Genomic DNA, 20,947 nt, shown 5'->3' with positions numbered 1-20,947 from the left:
CAAGCACTTTATAGTCAAAGACAATGCTTGGTGAACAGTTGTCAGGGCGTGCTGGGAGCAGCCAGGCTGGCCTTCCCTGGCCCCCAGTGACGGCTGCCCCAGCCTGTCTCCCCAGTTCAGCCACAAAGGCCCCAGGGGGGCATGGCCCCAGTAACATGTCCCGCCTGAACAACAAACTGGAGAACTGCAGCTGGCAGCAGCAGCTGTTGCAACAATAAAAGTGGCAAGCCCTCCAACCTACCAGGAAAAACTTCTCCAGGAAGCAGGTCCACGTGGCCAGACCTCCCGGGGAAGCGGGATTCATTCTTTCTTTTCATGGCTATTTTATTCCAACTGTGGCCAGGCACTGCAGCTCCGTAGCAAAAGATTTCCTACGCAGCTCATGTACTAAATGACCTGAGACACTTCCTCACACCCTGCTGGGCCTCAGTTTCTGCATGTCATTAGCAGAACCTCCATGCCCAGAAGGCCTATGTGTCCCAGTGATGGGAAGTCTATAGGTGGGACCAAGACCACTAGCTGATCAGCCCAGGCTCTGGAGTGGACAGCAGGCTCTGCACAGGGGACTGCACAGCCCTGTGTCCTATTTGGCTCATTCCTGCCTCCACAGGGTTGATGGCTTCTGTTGTGACCCATCCATGCCTCAGTTTCCTCATCTGTAAAGTGGGTACAATGCCAATGCCAACCACACCCATGGGGTCCATAAAAGGATGCATAGCTGGACCCATGGCATGCCTTTCATGCTCTGGGGACTGCCTACAGGCACGAGCACTCTTCCAGCACTGCCCTCCCCTCCCTGGACCCTCACGGCTGCTCAGGCAGTAGTGTGGGGAACCGAGGCCTTCTGCTGCAGGCTGATTACAGGACACAGGGAGGCAGAGCACTGTCACAGGTGGGCCCTGGGTAAACGTGTTGTCCCTGGGGCACCAATGCAGCTTCAGGGGCAGGAGAAGAGTCACCCAAGGACTGGGCTACAGAAAGTCTGACTTTTGTGCAACAAAAATGAATGAAACAGAAAAGGAAAGGGGAACTACAGCCTGGGGAAAGGCTGGTGGGAACTGTGACAGAAAGTCAATATCTAAAGCAGATGAAGGGCTTATCCCGATATATGAGACCTCAGGAGATGGATGGGCAGAGGACTTAAATGGGAAGAGAGACATACAAAGTAACCAAATGCTGGCAGAGCATTGATTCTCGCCTGTGATCAAAGATGCACAAATTAAAGCAAAAAGCAACACTGCTTCGCTGAGGGATCAGCCCAATTATTACCTGCAAACCCCCTCACTGGAGAGGATTTGCAGACTCCAGGAGCTACAGTGGGAAGTGGTCTGGCTCTGACCAGAGCTGTGCTTGTCCTGAGCTAGGATCTGACCATTCTTCCATTCTCTCTGGAAGCACTCCCTGGCTGCTGCTCAGAGACAGGTTCCAGGTGTCCAGGCAGGCTCAGGCCAAGGCCAGCAGGGTCAGCACCAGAAGAACCTGAGGCCACCTGCCAGGAGATCCCCAAGTCAAAATTCCAAGAGGATGAAGTAGAGGTGAGGACATTACAGCAGCCCCAGGCCCCAGGCCCCAGGCCCCAGCCAGGTGGACAGCCTACAACCTGCACATGCTCACAGGCTTCCATCCATCCCAGCAGGTTCAGGCCCCTCCTCAGAGTGCAGACTGGGGAAGGAGAGCCGGGCCTGCCAGAGATGCATGGGCATGTGCGTGTCTGCAGGAACCCTGGACTTCACACTCTCCCCAGCAATCCTATCTCACAGAGCAGGGCCTCTGCCTCCCAGAGCAGAGGAGCAGCCAGTGCTCCCCAGAGCCTTCCCAGGTATGAGGGCCACGTCTAGGCCACTGAGCCCCACACTGAGAGTTTGCAAGCCAGGTGGGCTTACTGTGGCATGATCTGTCCTGGAAACCCTGTCCTCTGAGCCAGACAGCAAGGAGCAAGGAACAGGCTGAGCTCCAAAGTCAAAAGAAAGGCCCTATTTCTGGCTTCTGCACTTGGCCCGGCTACCAGGCCTCCACCAGCATCCCCACCTCCATCTTTGTTACAGACACACAGCATCTGCCCAGTTGTTCAGGGCTTCCAAACACCAGGAGCCATCCCCGATCCCTTCCCTCACCCACGTCCTGGGAGCTCCACCTCCAAATGTCCACAACACATGCACTGGGGCCACTGGCATCCTTCATAGCCTCCTTGTTCCCACTCCCTCCACTGAGAGCCTCTTGAGGCTTCCCACCCCCTCACAGGTGACTCCACATGAGCAGACCCATCCCAGCCCTCTGGCCCAGTGGCTGTCCCTTTTGCCTGGAGCCTACTGCCCAAGGCCAGGCCTCCCCTCCAACTGGACTAGTGGCACCTGTGACCTGGAAAAGGTTGCTCCTCCCTCACCTGACCTCTCACTCTATCCTTTTCCCACACTTTGCTCTGCTCATGAAGAGGCAGTCCCCAAACCCTGACCAGGTCTGAAGGGCACCATCACCGTGCCTGGACATCCCATAGGACATGCTCCAGCCAGACTCCACTGCCATGTTCCCTACTCCAGGCACATTCTCTGAGGCTTGTCCGAGGCTGACCAACAGCCCAGGCCACCGTGACCATCTCCGCAGCATCTGTCCCAATGGCTCATGAGCTCTGAAAGACTCCATCCGGTTCATTCCCTGTTGTGTCTCCAACCCAATCCAGCCTAAGGCACAATGGATATCTAGTAAGAATGTGCTGAATGAAGGATTTAATGGAAGAATGAGAGGAGCTCCCTCTGAGCCCGCGTCCCATCTGAGCAGTACAGGTGTTGTTCTCACGCCCCCATTACTGCAGAGCATCACCAGGCAGCTGGTCCCTTCAGGCCCAGACTGGCAGCATCCCCCGTGCTGTGCAGGCCCAGCTCCCAGATCCTCTCCTACACCCAGTCCCTCCCTACTCCTCAGGTCCCTGTTGTCCTGCAGGCTGTCCCCAAACTCTGACTGAGTCTGAAGGGCACCATCACCCTGCCTGGACATCCCATACAACATGCTCCAGCCAGACTCCACTGCCATATTCTTCTGTCTACTCCAGGCACATTCCCTGAGGCTTGTCTGAGGCTGACCCACAGTCCAGGCCACTGCGACCACATCCAGAGGTCTGTAAGAGACATCTGGCTCAAGGATCCAGCCCATGCTCCAACTATGCATGTGTGTGTGTGGGTGTGTGCAAAAGGCAGAGTGGAACTGAGGGAGAAAAATCAAGCCTGGGAGTGGGAGGGAGAATGAGCAGACATCAACATTTCCACCTAATTGTGTGACCTTTTCCCAGCTTAGCATCCCTTCAGGGCCCAGTGCACAGCACTGTTTGGTATTAATTCAAAGAAAAATGGGTCAAGGGACATTGGAAATTTTCATAGAAAACTTCAGACTTGGATCTCACTGAAGTGTTTGCCAACCTACAGAAAATTCCGAGAGGAAACAGGGCCTCCACCTGGTGTGAACTGGCAGAGTGTGAGCCTTGAGCCTACGCCCAGTTTCTGCTGCTGAAGAACAGCCTTTTGTCACCTTCAGACATCTTTCAAGCCATGTCTGCAGCCCCATCCTCAAAGCTGGGACCCAGCACTTCTCACCTGCCCTCGGGGCCCTCTGCGTCCCCAGGAGACCTCTGTGCAAGGATCAGCTGTGGGGCCCCTGGGTCCCTCTGACCCAGCATGTAGACACAGTGTGCAGGAAGCCTAGGTGTCTTTTCACCATTGTCGCCTGGGGTCCCTGGGGTGTGGATGGGGGCTTATGGAGTCCCCATGGACATTCCAGCCCAGCTGTAAGGCCAGCTGACAGGTGTGGAGCACACATGCCACGAACCTGTTGGGTTGCCCTTGCAGACAGCTCGTTCCTCCCAGAGGCATCCCAGATTGCTGTGCTGGGGACCCCCAAAGAGCAGGCACTTGGAGCCTAGGGCCAACAAGACAACCGGACACATTGCTCTTGCTAAGTAAACCCCAGAAGCACCGAAGCACAGCAGGACTCCACTCCCAGACCCCGTGAAACCTGAACATAGGCACAACTGCAGCGCACCAACCGAAGTGCTTTGGGAGACGTTCACAATGCACATCCAAGGAAAGGAAAGGCAGAGCACCAATCAGCTGTCCATGGAAGGGAAGGCTGCACCAAGACTGACCCCAGACAACTCCAGGCCTCAGACAACACACAGGGGCCCCTCCCAGTGTGAGTCCACGTCACCTCACTGGCATCTCCAATGGCTGTCTGGGGGGCCAGCCAGAGTCAGGGAGCGCAGAGGCTCTGCCAAGGGTGAGCACAGTTCTGAAGCATGCCTCCCGAGGCCGGCCAGCTGCCTCGAGTTTCCCAATCAGTGCTTCTCTGTGGGATTCCTCTGGTCCCAAGCTGCAGGGCTGGGTGGGGTGAGGAGGCAGAACTTCGAGGGCCCAGAGAATTGAGCCCCAAGGCACCCAGGCTTTCACTGCAACTCAGTGAGCTGGCAGCTGCTGGCTGAGCTGAGGAGGGGCCAAGTCTAGTCCGAAAGCCTGGTCACCCCCCAAGTCAGCCAGGCTAAGGCCCTAGAACTTCAGGAAGAGGCTTGGAAATGCCTGGTTGAGGACACAGAGAGAGGTCTCTTCCCTGAGACAGTGGCCAGGCCTGGGGCTCTGGGTGCAAAGGGCCCCTCTCTCCCCTCCTCCACACTTAGACACTGGGCAGGCTGAATCATAGAATAGCCACAGCCTGATCCGCAAACCTGTGTTATTTGACATGGGAAAAGCAACTTTGAAGATGTAAGTTAAGAATGCTAAGGTGGGAAATTATGCTGATTATTCCAGGGGGCACTGACCAGAGGGACGCAGAAGGAGCCCTGACAGAGGAGGAGAAGCTGCTGTGACCGTGGCACGGAGGGCAGTGGGATGTGGCCGGGAACCAGGGGACCCAGCTGCCACCGGCAGCTGAGACAGGTGAGGAAGGGTTTTTTCCTTGAGCCTCCAGAGGAAACTGGTCCTGCCCACAACTTCAGCTTAACCCACAAAGATCGATTTCCAGCCTCCAGAACAGTAAAAGAATAAACCGGAGTTGTTTTAAGCCACTAAGTTTGTGGTAACCACTTCAGGGCCAAGAGACCCCCTGACCTGGCTTCCAGCAAGTTAGGGCCCACACTCCTCTGCCCCTCTCCCCCAACTGCTTGGCCTCTCTGTTTCTAGCTGGTACAAATGCAGCACTAGCTTTCAGGCCGCTTTTCACTGGCTTGCTCAGGGTGGGGAGTGCTGCCCACTGCCTGTAGGAGGCCACCCAGGCTCTGGAACATGAGTGGTGGTAGCCCGAGAGCTCCCAGCATGGGCTCCTGGCCCTGTTGGCCTAGAGCAGCTTCACCCTTTATAGGCCTGGAAACCTGCAGCAGGTCAGTGGGGAGGAAGGACTGTGGTCTCTGGGTGAAGACTTGGCAGCCCTGTTCTCTCTCTCACAGGCTTTCCTTGACAGCGGCAGGGAACAGCCTTCCCCAGGGCAGTGTGCCCATGCTGCCCCCCAGGGAGGCCCCTCAAGGCTTGGCACTCACTGCCTTGAGGGGCCTCTCCTCACAGGAGGGGGCAGCCGAGGTCATGGGTGCTGAGCAGTCTGACTACTCTTCCTTCGCTTTTCCTTCTGCTGGGGCCTAGTGTAAAGTGGGGTCCGGCAGGGGGCATCCAGGGTCCCAGAGGCTATTCTAGGGGACTGGAACCGCCCACCAGCCAGCAGGAGCTCTTTGCCCCAGGGCCCAGGGGAGCAGGCCCGGAAGGTACGGGGACACTTTGCCTCTGTGTCTCATAAGCACAGGTGGCCAATGGGGGCCATGTTTTATTCAGCCCACATGGTGCTTTTCAGAACTTTGAAGCAACATTTGAAAATAAGGAGAGTTCACATAGAACTTCTGATGTCTAGCCTTCTGGCTGTAGGAGGGTTGCTGTCCCAAGCCCACACTCCCACCAGGTCACAGTAGGAAGCTGAGGAGGGGTCTCCACTCTGCCCTGTGCCCAGGAGGCCAGCAGGGCTGTGTGCCACTGCATTCATGCTTCTGTTCCCCTTTTAGCAGAGACCGACTCTCCGTGTCCGTGTCTGTGTCATAAGCAGGGAAGTGAAAGCCAGGCGCAGAGTGGTGCAGCTGTGTCTCTTGCCCCTACCGCCACCCTCGCTGGATTGCCTGCTGGTCCCCAGGGCCTCTCAGTTTGCGGTCCTCCTCTGGGGATGGCAAGACCTTCCGCCAAGGGCAGCATGGGCCTGGCAGAAAGTCTACAGGCCTATCCTGTGACCCCGGATCTCTCCTAGCCCTGTAGGAACCTTCCCGAGACCCAAGTTCACACCTCACCCCACCCTGACAGCCAGGCACTCGGTGCCAACAGCAGGGCTGATCTCCCTGTGCCCATGGTCTTGAGACCACCCTAGCCACAGCATGGCCCAGTCTCTACCCAGCCCAGCTGCAGCAGGCCTACAGCCTGGAGAGGGTTCCAGTAGAGGCAGAAGGCTGAGGGTTCTGCCTAGCCTGTGCCTGAACACTGTTCCCTGAGAAGGGCTAAGAAAGGCCTGAAGATGTGCACCTTTTTCACACACCGCCAAAGACACCAGGTCCTGACTGCTGGAACCTGGGAATGTTACCTTATAGGACAAAGAAGAATTTCAAAGATATAATTAGATTACAGGTCTTGAGACAGGGGACATCACCTGGGATGATCTAAGGGTCCTAGTTATAATCACATGCATCCTGGTAACAGAGAAACTCAGACACACTGACACACACACACATAGAAGAGAAGGTGGCAATGTGACCACAGAGGCAGGGGCCACAAGCCAAGAGGTGCCAGTAGCGACCAGCCACTGGGAATGGTGGGGCATGGATTCCCCACTCGGGCCTCTGGAAGGAGTGCAGCCCAGCCAACACCTTGATTTCAGCCCAGTGACACTCGTCACGAACTCTGCCCTTCAGAGCTGCAAGAGAATAAACTGTCCTTGGTTGCAGCTACCTGGTCAGCGGCAACATGTGAAGCAGCCTGAGACTAGGAGGGGTGAGGTGTGCCAGGACCACAAGCCCCGGCTTTCCCTCAACAACCGCAGACAATGGGCTGACAGACAACAGCCAGGGCTGGGCTCAGGCAGCAGCCCCAACCTTGCTCTGGGGCAAGTGCATGTGCAGGTGCAAATGCATGCATCCCAGAGATGCAAGTATCACGGGCACCCTTACCCCCAACATATTGCCCAGGGGCACAGGGCTGGCTCTGGGGGGACAGAGAATGGGACTCGTGGTATCTGAGAGAGACCTCTCCCTGAAAGGCCACCCTAGCGCCCCGGGCTCTGAGTTCCGCCCTCCTGCCCTGGCCAGGCTCCGGCCCAGGAGACCCCAGCAGAGAAGCTTCTGCCATACACTATGGCCAGTGTGGAGAGAAAAGCCTTTCTTCCCCTTTTTCTCAGTCTCTGGCTCACCCCACATTCTCCTCCAGGACCCAAGAGTGACGCTGGTGACACTAGGCCACTGGGCACACACCCAGTGCTAGCCCGGGTCCCTGGAGCTTGTTAGAATCTGCATTTTTCAGCTGTTCCCATCTGAGACCCCTCGGCTGCTCTCAGGCAGCAGAGACTATCAGTGGTGATGAGTCTCTGAGGCCTGGAGAACCCTTGAGACACTCCAGGAAGCAGCTGGCTGGCTGCCCAGGGAAAACAGGACAACGTGTCCCAGCATCCAGGAGGAGACCTGTGGGAGGGACATGCTCACCCCACCCCTGCCAGGCCCAGGACAGGGGCTTCCCTTTCCCCGGAGGACCCACCACAACCACCGCTCACCAGTAACAACAGTGAGTTCAAATGTGCTTTCAGGAGCCTGCAGGAGTGACATTGACGTGTCAGGGTCCCCATCAGAATTCACCTGGAGAAGGGTTCCCCTGCTGTGTAGGCACACACACAGGTCCTGGGCTCTTGTTTTATTGTGGGAAAGTGCAAGGAGCAAACATAGCCAGCCCAGGATACTGCTTTCCCGTTTGTGTCTAACTGTGGGCCCTCACTGGACCCAGGCTGAGAGAGGGCTGGTTTGTGCTGTCCGATGTCACCTGGGGCCCTCAGCCGAGCCCCAACATACTGTGAATCTGGATGCCCTCCAGCCCGTGAGTGCCTCAGTCCTGGGCCAGGTGGGAACAATCAGGCTCATCCAGGGAGAAACATGCTGTCCACGGACCAAGTCACCCACGCAGGGTCAGGAAGGGACTTTAAGGAATGGCGCCTTGGCCTACAGCCTGCACACACACAGCCCAGGGCTGCGGCCCAGAGCCCAGCCAGGGAAAGCTCCCCCTGCCTCTTCCAGAGTAGCCTCAGCTCCCGAATGGTGTAGCTGGCCTTCCCCCAAATCTTCTAAGCCAGGGTATCAAACTTATTTTCACCGGGGGCCACATGAGCCTCGAGGTTGCCTTCAAAGGGCTGAAATAACTTTAAGACTGTACAAATGTAACTACTCCTGAACTGTTAAGGAGTCAAAAATACATTTGGCCCTTTGAAGGCAACCGTGAAGCTGATGTGGCCCTGGTGAAAATGAGTTTGACACGTCAACAAGCCAATGGTTTCCATACTTATTCTGAGTTTGAAATTCCTGTCTTAAGTTCTGAGTTCCAAGTTCTCACCAAAGTAGATAGATAAGGGAATATGGGGGAGGGGAAGATTTACTAGAAGACGTCTGAAGACCAGTAGAAGCATGGCTAATGAGGCCAGGCCAGCCAGGCCACAGTGGAGAGCTGTCCAGTTCAGGAAAACAAGCATCACGTGGAAGATGGGATTGGAAACTCGCCCAGGTTGTGGGCGACTCCGCAGCCAGGTTTAGCCAGATCCTGAGACCACCAGCAGAGGCCAGCCCAGAAGACCCAGGCCAAAAGCACAAAGTAGCAGGACCTTGGCTCTTTGGGACATGGGCTTTTCTAACTCCACGGGACAAAAGAAAAGACAAGGCCAGGGGCTCAAACTGGCCCAAGGGCAGCTGGCTGTCAGGGAGCAAGGCCAGGGCCCTGGTAGTCCCTGCTCTGAGGCACTTCACTTCCCCTGCCCATTTTCACTTCCAGCCACACCCTGTGCGGTTCCTCTTCATTTCTCCAGCTACAGAGAAGCCCAAGGTTGGGAAAGAGACAGGAGAGGCTGAGGCTGGGGAGAGCGGGGCAGTGGAGGCTCCCTGTTCACAGCCCAGGCAGACAACAATTTATCACTGGGATGAAGGGCCCAACAGAAGTATCGATCAGCTCCAGAGAGTGCTAGGCTTCCTGATGAAACCATTCCCTTTCAAAGATATGTGACACTACTCCTTGAAATCAGAACGTTGCCCTGCCAGGCTGCACCCAATTTATCCCTCAAGCTGAGAAGTTGGAGACCTAAGATAAATGAGCCAGGGCTGCTGCAGGTGGGGGTGAGTCTCCACCAATGACAGCCTGGGGGGTAGGGCTGGCCCAGCGGTACTGCTGGGGATCACTTAAACATACAGATCCACCTCACCCAAGACCCAGGCCTCTATGCCTGTTGCCACCTGCCAGCAGCCAGGGGTCTAGTGCCTGAGACTGAGGCCTGAGACCACCATACAAGGGCCAGGCACAGGCAGGGCGGTCTCATCCAGACCTTGGGGCCCTGGTGCCTGTGAGGCCTGCTGGGACCATAGTCAGACCCCAACCTGGCCTCATGGTAATCTGTGACCCTAGATCCCTGGAATGCTAGAAAAGTCTGGGCTGGCCAGTGAGCCCCTTCTGCCAGAGTGCTCCAAGTGGCTGCAGCAGGGGAGGGGGGACGCTATCACTGCGCCTGTCCAGTGGCTTCTCCCACATGCCTGGCCCATGGTGCACAGGGTTCTATGCTGAAAAAAAGAATGAAACTGGAAAGTCTTGCAGGTTCAGGAGGCTCCTGGGAGCGCCCAGGCCTTTGTGGTGCACTCCTCTGCCCCCATAGGCTGATGGAGACCTTAGGACCGTCTCTGTAAGCAACCAGGGAGGCGTGGTCGCCATGGAGAGAGGCTGTCTGGAGGCCACAAATGTCTTCAGAGGCTCAGGGTCACAGACATGGGTTCAGGCCTTGAGCCGGGGCTGCAGGCCTGGTATGGGTCTCCTTTGCTCCCTGACTCTTCCTGGCCCTAGGTAAGAAGAAGGTGGACCCTCAGGCAGCTTTCACTGCCCACTCTGGAGGCCCTACACCTGCAACCTTGTGGTCCTGTGCACCCCAGTACCCCCCACTATGCTTTGTGATCAACAAGGCAGGGTTCAGCTTCAGCCTGACTAGGCCTGCAGAAGGGGTGCCTGGGTCCCCATGGCAGATGTCCAAGGCTTACCATGCGGCCTTCACACTTGCAGCAGCCTTACCTGTATCCAGGGCCTGTGCCCCACCCAGAGAAGGGAGCCTGGGTGTGGATGGCCGGCGATATACCATGTGCACACGACCCTGCTCAGCCTCCTTCGCTGCTAGCCCCTTCTCCAGTGGCTCAATGAAAAACTCCTCCTCCTCCATGCGGATCAGGCCGGCCTGCAGGGCAAAGATGAGATGGTTCAGATTCCCAGAGCGCAGGAGACAGGGGAGCAGCAATGGGGCCCCAGAAGGCAGTATCTCCCGCCTGGAAGAGATAGGTGCTGGAACCAGAACCCTGGGCCAGGAAGGTCACAGACTGGGGCCTCAGGGGCCCATCTGCCCACAATGTCCACTTCATTCACTGAGGCCAGGGTCATATACTCCCTGGGAAAGAGTTTCTGCTAAGTTATTCCCACCCCCATTTTTCAACTCTCCTCATCTGGGTCTGCAAGGCCAAACTGTCCAGAATAGCTGGGAGGAACTGAAGTACCACTCTGGGCCTGTGTGTGGCCCCAGGTGGATACCAAGATGCACCACAGATGGACCAGTGCCACCCCATCCCCAGGAGCTCCAAGTTCAAGGTGAAGGTCAAACTGTCAGCCAAGGCTGGATCTGCCCACAGACATGCTCACTGTACCCCCAACAGTATTTTCAAAGTTGTGAACCCAATACTCAAAGTGGTTAGACTTCAAATGTTTCAAAATGGAACTCCAGCTTTCCTTGGGAAAAGCAGGCTTGAGTGGTGGGGACTCCATGTTGCTGGGCAAGGGTGCCATGGTGGAGCCTGTATGCTCCTGCAGGGGGCTATATCCCCCACCACCCCCGCTCTGCATCCCTTTAGCCCCAGCAGTCACAGCCCTGACTCTATAGCAACTCCACTGGCATCCCCGGCAAGACCACTACCCTCTGCAAGACTGCCATGGCACTCGTGCCTGGTGCTCTCTCTTGGCTCACCTCCCTTGGACTCCAGGCTGCTCTGTATCTCAGCATGCAAGGCTTGAGGCCTGCCTGTCCTGCCCCCAGCTCGCATACCTCCCATTGGTCTCCAGGACAGCTCTGTCCTTCCTACACAGGGGGCCTGGCTGGGCCTCCCTGCCCCTGAACTGACCTGCCCCTCAGCTTGGGAGGCCCTGCCCCTGCCCTCCACTCTGGCCATCTGGTCAACTCTGCTTCTCCTTTCAATCACTGGCTCAGCAGCCCCCAGCCGCCATTGCACATGGCCCTGCCCTCCCCTTGACCATGCTTGGCCACTGCCCTGTTCAGCTGCCACACTTTGATTTTTTGGTCCAGTGTCCACATAACAGTAGTCTCACACAGGGGCCCCCACTGTGCCAAACTGCGGATACCTTTTCTTTATCTCACTCACTCATGACTCATTCAGTGGTATGTTTTAGTTTCTTAAAAACCACTTTATTGGGGGTATTACTGACATGTAAAATGCTGTACATATTTAATGTCTAGAAATCCATGGGTTTGGGGGATCATATACATTTGTGAAACCAACACCGCTATCTACCAAGGCCATAAATGTGCCCATTGCCTCTCAAAGTGTCCTCCCACCTCCTTTATTATTATCATTTTTTACGTCAAGAACACAACAGAAATCAACCCTTGTAGCAAATGTTAAGCACATAACAGTGTTGTCAGCTGCGGGCACTGACTGTGTGGTGGGTCTCCAGAACTCAACTCTCTTGTGTAACTGAAATTCTGTGTACTTCAACTGTTCCTCCCCTGCCCTTCCCCAAGCCTGGCAACCAGCATTCTACTCTCTGCCTCTGTGAGTTTGACTGGTTTAGATTCTATATATAAGCCAGGTCATGCAGCATTTGTCTTTCTGTGGCCTAGTATCCCCCAGTTTCATCCATGTTGTTACAAATGACAGTTTCCTTCTTTAGAAGGTCTGAACGATGTTCCGCGGCATATATGCACCATATTTCTTTATCAGTTAGTTGTCCACAGACGGCCACTCAGGTGCTTCCACACCCACTGTAAAAAGTGCTGCAGTGAACATGGGAGTGTGGGCATCTCTTTGATCTCTTTCCTTTTCTTTTGATATGTACCCAGAAGGAGGATTGCTGGGTCATATGGTAGCTCTAATTTTAATTTTCTGAGGGACCTCCCTACTATTTTCCAAATTGACCTAACCAATTTGCATTTCCGCCAACAGTGCACAAAGGTTCCCTGTTCTCCACATCCTCACCCACGCTCATTACCTTTTTGCTAACAGCCATTCTAACAGGTATGAGGTGTTATTTCAGTGTGGTTTTGATGTGTATTCCCTGTTGGTCAGTGATACTGAACATCTTTTCAGGTACTTGGCCATTTGTATGTCTTTAGAAAAAATGTCTGTTCAGATCCTTTGTCTATCTTTTAATCAGATTATTGTTAATTATTGTTATTATTTGCTGTTGAGTTGAATGAGTTCCTTATATGTTTTGAATATTAACCACTATGTCTTGAAATTATTTTTTCCATTCTATAGGTTGCCTTTTCATTTTATTTCTTTATTGTGCAAAAACTTTTTAATTTAATATAATCCTACTTGTTGATTTTTTTGCTTTTGTCACTTGTGCTATTGGTTTTATGGTTTCAGGTCTTACATTTAAGTCCTTAATCCATTTCAAGTTAACTTCTGTGAGTGGTGTAGGATAGGGGTGCAATTTCATTATTCTGAATTTGATGTGCAGTTTTCCTAACACCAGTTATTAGAGAGACTGCCCTTTGCCCACTGAGTACTCCTGGCTTCTTACCAAATATACATTGACCACATATGTGCATGTCTGTATTTCTGGACTCCCAGTTATGCTTCACTAGATGTCTGTTTTTATTTCAGTACCATGCCATTTTGATTACTATAGCTTCATAAATATAACCAAAATTAGAAAATGTAATGCCTCCAGCTTTGTTCTTTCTCAAGATTGCTTAGGTTATTTAGGGTCTTAAAATTTTTGGATGTTTTTTCTGTTGGAACATGAAATTTTAATAGGGACTGCATAGAGTCTACAGATGATTTTGGGTAGTACAGAATTTTGAACAATATTAACTCTTCTGTTCCATGAACATAGTATATCTTTCCATTTACTTGCATCTTCTTTAATTTTTTTCACCAATATTTTGTAGTGCTTGGTGTACAGATCTTTTAATTCCTTGGGTAAATTCATTCCTAAATATTTTAGATTCTATTATAAATGAGGTTGTTTTCTTTATTTTTTTAGATAGTTCATTGTTAGTGTATAGAAACACAACTGATTTTTAAAAGTATATTTCATTGATTATGCTATTACATTTCCCCCCTTTATCCCCCCTCCACCCCCTAACCCTCCAGCTTTCCCTGCCCCTTAGTTCATGTCCATGGGTTGCACATATAAGTTCTTTGAGTTCTCTGTTTCCTATACCATTTTGACCTCTCTCCATCTATTCTATACCTACCAATTATGCTTCTTCTTCCCTGTACCTTCCCCCCCCTGCATTCCTTTGCTCCCCCTCACCACTGAAAACCCTCCATCTGATTCTGTTCCTGTTCTAGTTGTTTGCTTAGTTTTTGTTTCCATTGTTTTTCTTTCTTTTATTTTTTTAGGTTCATTTATTGATAGTTGTGACTTTGTTGTCATTTTACTGTTCATATTTTTGACCTTCCTTTTCTTAGATAAGTCCCTTTAACATTTTATATAATAAGGGCTTGGTGATGATGAACTCCTTTAACTTGACTTTATCTGGAAAGGACTTTATCTGCCCTTCCATTCTAAATAATAGCTTTGCTAGATAGAGCAATCTTGGATATAGGTCCTTGCCTTTCATGACTTGGAATACTTCTTTCCAGACCCTTCTTGCCTGCAAGGTCTCTTTTGAGAAATCAGCTGACAGTCTGATGGTAACTCCTTTGTAGGTAACTGTCTCCTTATCTCTTGTTGCTTCTAAGATTCTCTCCTTCGTTTTAATCTTGGGTAATGTAATTATGATGTGCCTCGGTGTGTGCTTCCTTGGGTCCAACTTCTTTGGGACTCTCTGAGCTTCCTGGACTTCCTGGAAGTCTATTTCCTTTGCCAGACTGGGGAAGTTCTCCTTCATTATTTTTTCAAATAAGTTTTCAATTTGTTGCTCATCCTTTTTTCCTTCTGGTACCCCTATAATTCAGATGTTGGAACATTTAAAGATGTCCTGGAGGTTCCTAGGCCTCTCCTCATTTTTTTGAATTCTTGTTTCTTCATTCTTTTCTGTTATACTTAATGGTGAAAGACTGAAAGCTTTCCTCCTAAGATCAGGAGCAGTACTAATGTGCCCACAGCTCACCACCCCTATTCAGCATAGTACTAGAAGTCCTAGCCAGCACAGTCAGGCAAGAAAAAGAAATAAAAGGTATCAGAATTGGAAAGGAAGAAATGAAATTGTCTCTGTTTCCTAATGACATGATCTGGTACATAAAAATTCCAAGAGATTCCACCAAAAAAATTGTTGGAAGTAACCAACAAATTCAGTAAGATTCAGGATACAAAATACACATACAAAAATCAATTGTGTTTCTGGATCCCAGCCAAGATGGAGGCATAGGCAGAAACCCTTCACTTCCTCACACAACCAAAAGGAGGATAACAACCAACCTAAAATCAATAAACAACTAGAAGTGCCGGGAAATCAAACTGCATGGAACTCTGACAACCATGGAATTAAAGAAACAGTGAAACAATAACCAGACTGGTAAGGCAGCAGACAGAGAGAAACCACAGCAAGGCAGTGGACTACGCAGGTGGGGCTGTCTGAAAAACCATGGCAAGGCAATCACTGTGTGGACTGGGCTGGCTGGGGTGAGGTGGTGGGCTGCGCAGGTGGGGCTGACTGATGGGGAAACTGAGACTCCGAACTGGCTGTAGACTATGGCGGTTGCCGCGGCAGGAGAAACTCCCAGTCTCACTGAAGAGTTTGTTGGAGAGTGGGCTAGAGTCAAGCAGCCAGTGAGCTGCATTGCTCCCTCTCTGGCCCCTCCCCACAAGCAGCACTGCAGCACAGCACAGAGGGTTGCCCTGCCTGGGTGAATACCTAAGGCCCTGCCTCCCTACAACTTACAACTTACCAGGGGCCCTGAATAAAGAAATGGGCCAAAATGAAAGAACACATCAAAACTTCAGAAAGAGCTAAATGATAAGGAGATAGCCAGCCTATCTGATGGAGAATTTAAGGCCTTGATCATCAACATGCTGAACTGATTGAGCTTGGTCAAAAAATGAAAGAACAAATGAAAGATACCCAAAATGAAATAAAGCAAAATATTCAGGGAACCAACAGTGACAGGAAGGAAACCAGGACTCAAATCACTGATTTGGAACAAAGGGAAGAAATAAACATTGAACCAGACCAGAATGAAAGAAGAAGAATTAAAAAAAAATAAACAGAAACTTTTGAACCTCTCTGACAACTTGAAAAATCTTAAAAGCAGCAAAAGGAAAGGAGATACCTAAAAAAGAAGTGCCCATAAGGCTATCCACTGATTTCTCAGAAGAAATCTTGCAGGCAAGAAGGGGCTGGAAAGAAGTATTCCAAGTCATGAAAGGCGAGGACCTACATCCAAGATTGCTCCATCCAGCAAAGCTTTCATTTAGAATGGAAGGGCAGATAAAGCACTTCTCAGATAAGGTCAAGTTAAAGGAGTTCATCATCACTAAGCCCTTATTATATGAAATGTTAAAGGGACTTATCTAAGAAAAAGAAGATAAGACATGTGTAGTAAAATGACAGCAAATTCACAGTTATCAACAACCACACCTAAAACAAAAACAAACTAAGCAAACAACTAGAACAGGAACAGAACCACAGAAATGGAGATCGCATGGAGGGTTAGCAACAGGGGAGTGGGTGGAGGAGAGAGGGCAAAAAGGTACAGAGAATAAGTAGCATAGATGGTAGGTAGAAAATAGATGGGAGGGCAAGAATAGTATGGGAAATGTAGAAGCTAAAGAACTTACGACACATGGACATGAACTAAAGGGGGGAATGTGGGTGGAAGAGGGTGTGCAGGGTGGAGGGGAATGAAGGTGGGGAAATGGGACAACTGTAATAGTATAATCAATAAAATATATTTTAAAAAGTATATTAGCTGTGGAATTACCATGTGAGGTATGCTCTTTCTATATCTATTTTTTGGAAAGTTATTATCATGAAAGAGGTTACATTTTATGAACTGCTTTTCTGCATCTATTGAGATGATCAAATGATTTTTATCTTTCATTCTATTAATGTAGTGTATCACATTATTACTTTGCATATGTTGACTCTCCTTGGATCCTAGGGGTAAACCACTCTTGATCATGGTGTATGATATATGATACTTTTAATGTGCTGCTGAATTTGATAATTTTTGTTGAGAATATTTGCATCTATATTCATCAATGACATTGGCCTTAGTTTTCATTTCTTGTAGTATCCTTACCTGGCTTTGGTGGCAGAGTGACACTTGCCTTGTAGAATGAGTTTGGAAGGTTTCCCTCCTCTTCAATTTTTTGGAAGTGTTTGAGAAGGATGGGAGTTAATTCTTCTTTAAAAGTTTGGTAAAATTTTCTAGTGAAGCCATCTGGTCCTGTTAGGAGACTGATTACTAATGCAATCCCTTACTTGTTACTGGTTTATTCAGATTTAATACTTCTTCAAGATTTAGTCTTGATAGGTTGTATGATTCTAGAAATTTACCCATTTCTTCTAGGTTGTCCAATTTATTGGTGTATAACTGGTCATAGTTGTCTCTTTCAATCTTTTGTATTTCTGTAATGTTAGTTGTAGTTTTTCCTCTTTTATGTATAATTTTTTTGAGTCCTCTCTTTTTCTTAGTAAATTTAGCAAAAGGTTTGTCAATTCTGTTTATCTTTTTTAAAAACTCAGCTCTTAATTTCACTATGTTTTGGTTATTTTGGTCTCTATTTCATTTATTTCTGTTCTGACCTGTGCTATCTCCTTCCATCTTCTAACTTTGGACATAGTCTATTCTTCTTTCATTAGCTCCTTGAGGCATAAAGGTAGGTAATTTATCTGAAGTCTCTCTTTTTTATTGCAGACACATCACTATAAACTTTCCTGTTAGAACTGCTTTTGCCATATCACACAAGTTTTGGTGTACTGTTTCAATCTCTGTTTGTTTTAAGATTTTTTAAATTCTCTTTTGACTTCTTCTTTGATCCATTGGTTGGTTGAGACTGTGTTGTTCAATTTTCACATATTTTGTGAATTTTTCAGTTTTCCTCCTGCTCATGGCATTGTAGTCAGAAAAGATCACTGGCATGATTTTGTTCTTTTACATTTGCTACTACTTGTTTTTTTATTTAGCATATAGTCAATCCTGGAGATTGTTTCATGTGCACTTGAAAAGAATGTGCATTCAGCTGCTGTTGGATGGGATGTTCTGTTATGTCTGTGAGGGCAGTTTGGTCTAAAGTACAGTTCAAAGCTAGTGTTTCCTTATTGATTTTCTGTCTGGATGATCTACCTATTGTTGAAAGTGGGACACAAAGTCCCCCACTGTTATTGTATTTTTATCTATCTCTTCCTTCAGTTCTGTTAGTATTTGATTAATGCCTTTAGGTACTTTAATGTTGGGTGCACATATATTTACAATGGTTACATTCTCTTGATGAATTGACCACTTTATCATCATATAATGACCTTATTAGCCTCTTGTTACAGCTTTTGACTTAATTTTGTCTGATATAAGCATAGCTACCCCTGTTCTCTTTAGTTTCCATTTGGGTGGAACACCTTTTCTGTCCCTTCACTTTGAGTCCATGTGTATCTTAAGGCTGAAGTGAGTCTCTTATAGGCAGCATATAGTTGGAACTGGTGCTTCTATTCATCCAGTCATCCTATGCTTTTGATTGGAGAATGTAATCCATTTACATTTAAAATAATTGAATTGGTAAGCACTTACTAATGCCATTGTGTTGTTTTATGACTGTTTGATAGTTCCTTTGTTCCTCTCTTGCTGTCTTCCTTTGTGAATTGATGATTGTTTACAGCAGTGTAATATGATTCCCTTGTACCTTGTATGTATCTACTATAGGTTTTTGTTTTTTGGTACTCTGAGGCTTATTTGAAATACCATATATATATATGTACATATAATCCATTTTAAGTTGATAACAACTTTGATCTTATACAAAGACTTTATCCTTTTATTCTCCACATGCATTTTATATTTTCGATGTCACAATCACATCTTTTTATATTGTGTACCCACTAACTTATTATTGTAGCTATAGCTATTTTTAATATTTTTGTCTTTAACCTGTAAACTAGAGTTAAGTGGTTAACACACCACCATATTTCAATATTAGAGTGTTTTGCATATTTCATATTTTCATGTCATTAAATAGCATCCTTTTGTTTCAGCTTGAAGAACTCATCAGTTCTTGAAAGGCAGGTCTAATGGTGCAGCTCTCATTATTTGTTTGTTGGGAAGTCTTTATCTCGCCCTCATTTCTGGACAACTTTGCCAAGTAAAGTATTGTTGATTAGCATTTTTCTTTCAACCCTTTAAATGCATCATTCAACTCTCTCAAGGTTTCGGCTGAGAAAAAGAGATATTCTTATAAGGTTCCCCTGCATAAGAGAATTTTTTTCTTGCCCCTTTTAAAAGTTATCTCTGGTTTTTTTTTTATTTTAGACAGTTTTAATATAATGTGCCTTGGAGAAGATCATTGGATGAATAATGTGGGGGTAGCCTAGTGGCTTCATAAACTTCAATGTTTAACTCTCTCCCCAGATTTGGGAAATCCTCGACTATTATCTCTTCAAATACACTCTCTGCCACTTTCTCCCTCTTTTCTCTTTTTAGGATTCCAAAAATAATGCATAGATTATTTTTCTTAATGACATCTCATAAGTCCCATGGGCTTTATTCACTACTTTTCATTCTTTTCTTTTTTTGTTCCTCTAACTGCATAATTCCAAATCATCTTTCTTTGAGTTCATTGATTCTTTCTTCTGCTTGGTGAAGTTTGCTGCTGAAGATCTCTATTGAAGTCTTCAGTTCAGTCATTGTATTCTTTGGCTCTAAATTTTCTCTTTGGCTGTTTGTTGTTTACTATCTTTGAACTTCTCATTTTGTTATTGTATTGTTTTTCTGGTTTTGTTAAGTTGCAACTCTCTCAGTATCTTTGGAATAATTCTTTTGAATTCTTTGTTGGGCAATTCACATGTGTCCATTTCTCTGGAGTTGCTCCTTTTGTGGTGTCATGTTCCCCTGCTTCTTCATGATCTTGGTAGCCTTACATAGGTGCCTGCACATTTCCAGACTTCAGTAAGGAAAGACCCTCACCCACAGGTGGAGGCACACTGGTGCATGCTGTGCTGTAGGGGTTCCACGGTGTCTGCAAGGGCTGTTGAGATCCTTAGTAGTATCTCCAGACCCAGTGGCTGGGGATCAGGGCCAGCAGTAGTGGTGGCCAGACCTAGCAGTGTCACAGACTCAGCTTCAGGGGCCAGCTGCAGGTTCCTGTGTAGTGGCAGGGGGTGGTTGCCAACATGCATGTAGTGAGGAGGCACAGGGCCAACAGTAAGAACTGGAGCCAACTGTGGGCATGCTGGCAGCCACAGGGGCCCTGGCTGTCAGCATGCACTCCCATGGCCACAGGGTCTCCCCATAGACATGTGCACAGCAGCAGAGGCTGGTGACATAAGTCAGTCTGGTGGCATGTGTGCCCTGCTAGAAAGGCTATCCCTGAGCACATGCACAGTGGTGAGGTTCAGCCACAGGGGTCTAAGCCGGCATTATGCAGTCACACAACCACAGAGGCCAGGAGGTGGGGAGCAGGGGTTAGGGCAGAGGAACTCAGGCATCTTGTGTCTGTGAATGTGGAAGCCTATGGGGAGAAATCTCAGCAAGGAAGCCTGTAGGTCCACAGCAGCTGTGGTGGCCACTGTTTTTTTCTGTGGTAAAAGCTGCTGGGTCCTCTATGGAGCAGGCCCCTCTGTGTGTCTGATGCTGGTGCCTATGCCCTTGTCCCTTGTGTCCAGCCACCTTTGCATAGCTCAGCTTCCCCTGTCTCAGGTGGAGTAAAGCTAAAGTAAGTTCTTTGTGTGGTGCCCAAGAGTCTGGGAGAGTTGGTGACTTACCCTACTCTCCTTTCCTAGGAAGGGGACACTTTCTGGATGGGGAGGCCCCTCTTGGTTGCAAACACTGTCACTCTGGGGCTGGGTGATGCAGACAAAATGGAGTTGTTCTTCCTTCCCACTTTGCCATTATTCCCAGGTGTTTTATTCCACTGCCTTGCTGAAGTTTCATAAGGGACTCCTGAGCTCTGCAGAGCTATTTTTGTTCACAGGTAGCTGCCTAATTGTTGATCCTTCTAGAGGGACAGGGTCTTCCATTCTGCAAATCTGATGGCCTCACTCAGGGGCTTCTAAAGGCTTGACTTAGCTGTTCTTCTTTAAACATCATGATATTTTACATAAATGACCATATTTCCAGATTCTCCTGAAACATCAGAACATTGGGCTTTCCTGTTGTCCATTCAATCTGCCAGTTTAGCTGGATTCTCCCTTGACCCTCAAAGCAGTGTGCAGCCCTGCCAAAGCCTTGACTTTGGCCTCCAGGACTGTGAAAGAACAAGCTTCGTTTTTTTTTCAGTAATTTGTTACAGGAGCCGCAGGAAACTAATACAGGGTCCCAGTGGGTGGGGGATGCAGG

The 20,947-nt window shown here is 49.0% G+C and overlaps 1 protein-coding gene across 7 annotated transcripts in view; it reads right to left on the bottom strand.

The window, feature by feature from the left end:
- Window positions 1-20,947, bottom strand: part of ADAMTS2 (ADAM metallopeptidase with thrombospondin type 1 motif 2) — a 267,913-nt gene that overhangs the window by 175,219 nt on the left and 71,747 nt on the right. For all 7 annotated transcript variants that reach the window (XM_053670905.1, XM_053670906.1, XM_053670907.1 and 4 more), the window contains exon 3: window positions 10,299-10,458. In XM_053670905.1, coding sequence (XP_053526880.1) covers window positions 10,299-10,458 — 160 coding nt within the window. The remainder of the gene's footprint in view (window positions 1-10,298; window positions 10,459-20,947) is intronic.

The sequence above is a fragment of the Artibeus jamaicensis genome, unplaced genomic scaffold, assembly GCF_021234435.1.
Source record: "Artibeus jamaicensis isolate MK-2021 breed Jamaican fruit bat unplaced genomic scaffold, CSHL_Jam_final contig_648, whole genome shotgun sequence".
Classification (NCBI taxonomy): domain Eukaryota; kingdom Metazoa; phylum Chordata; class Mammalia; order Chiroptera; family Phyllostomidae; genus Artibeus; species Artibeus jamaicensis.
This window is presented reverse-complemented; position numbering and strand designations above follow the sequence as displayed.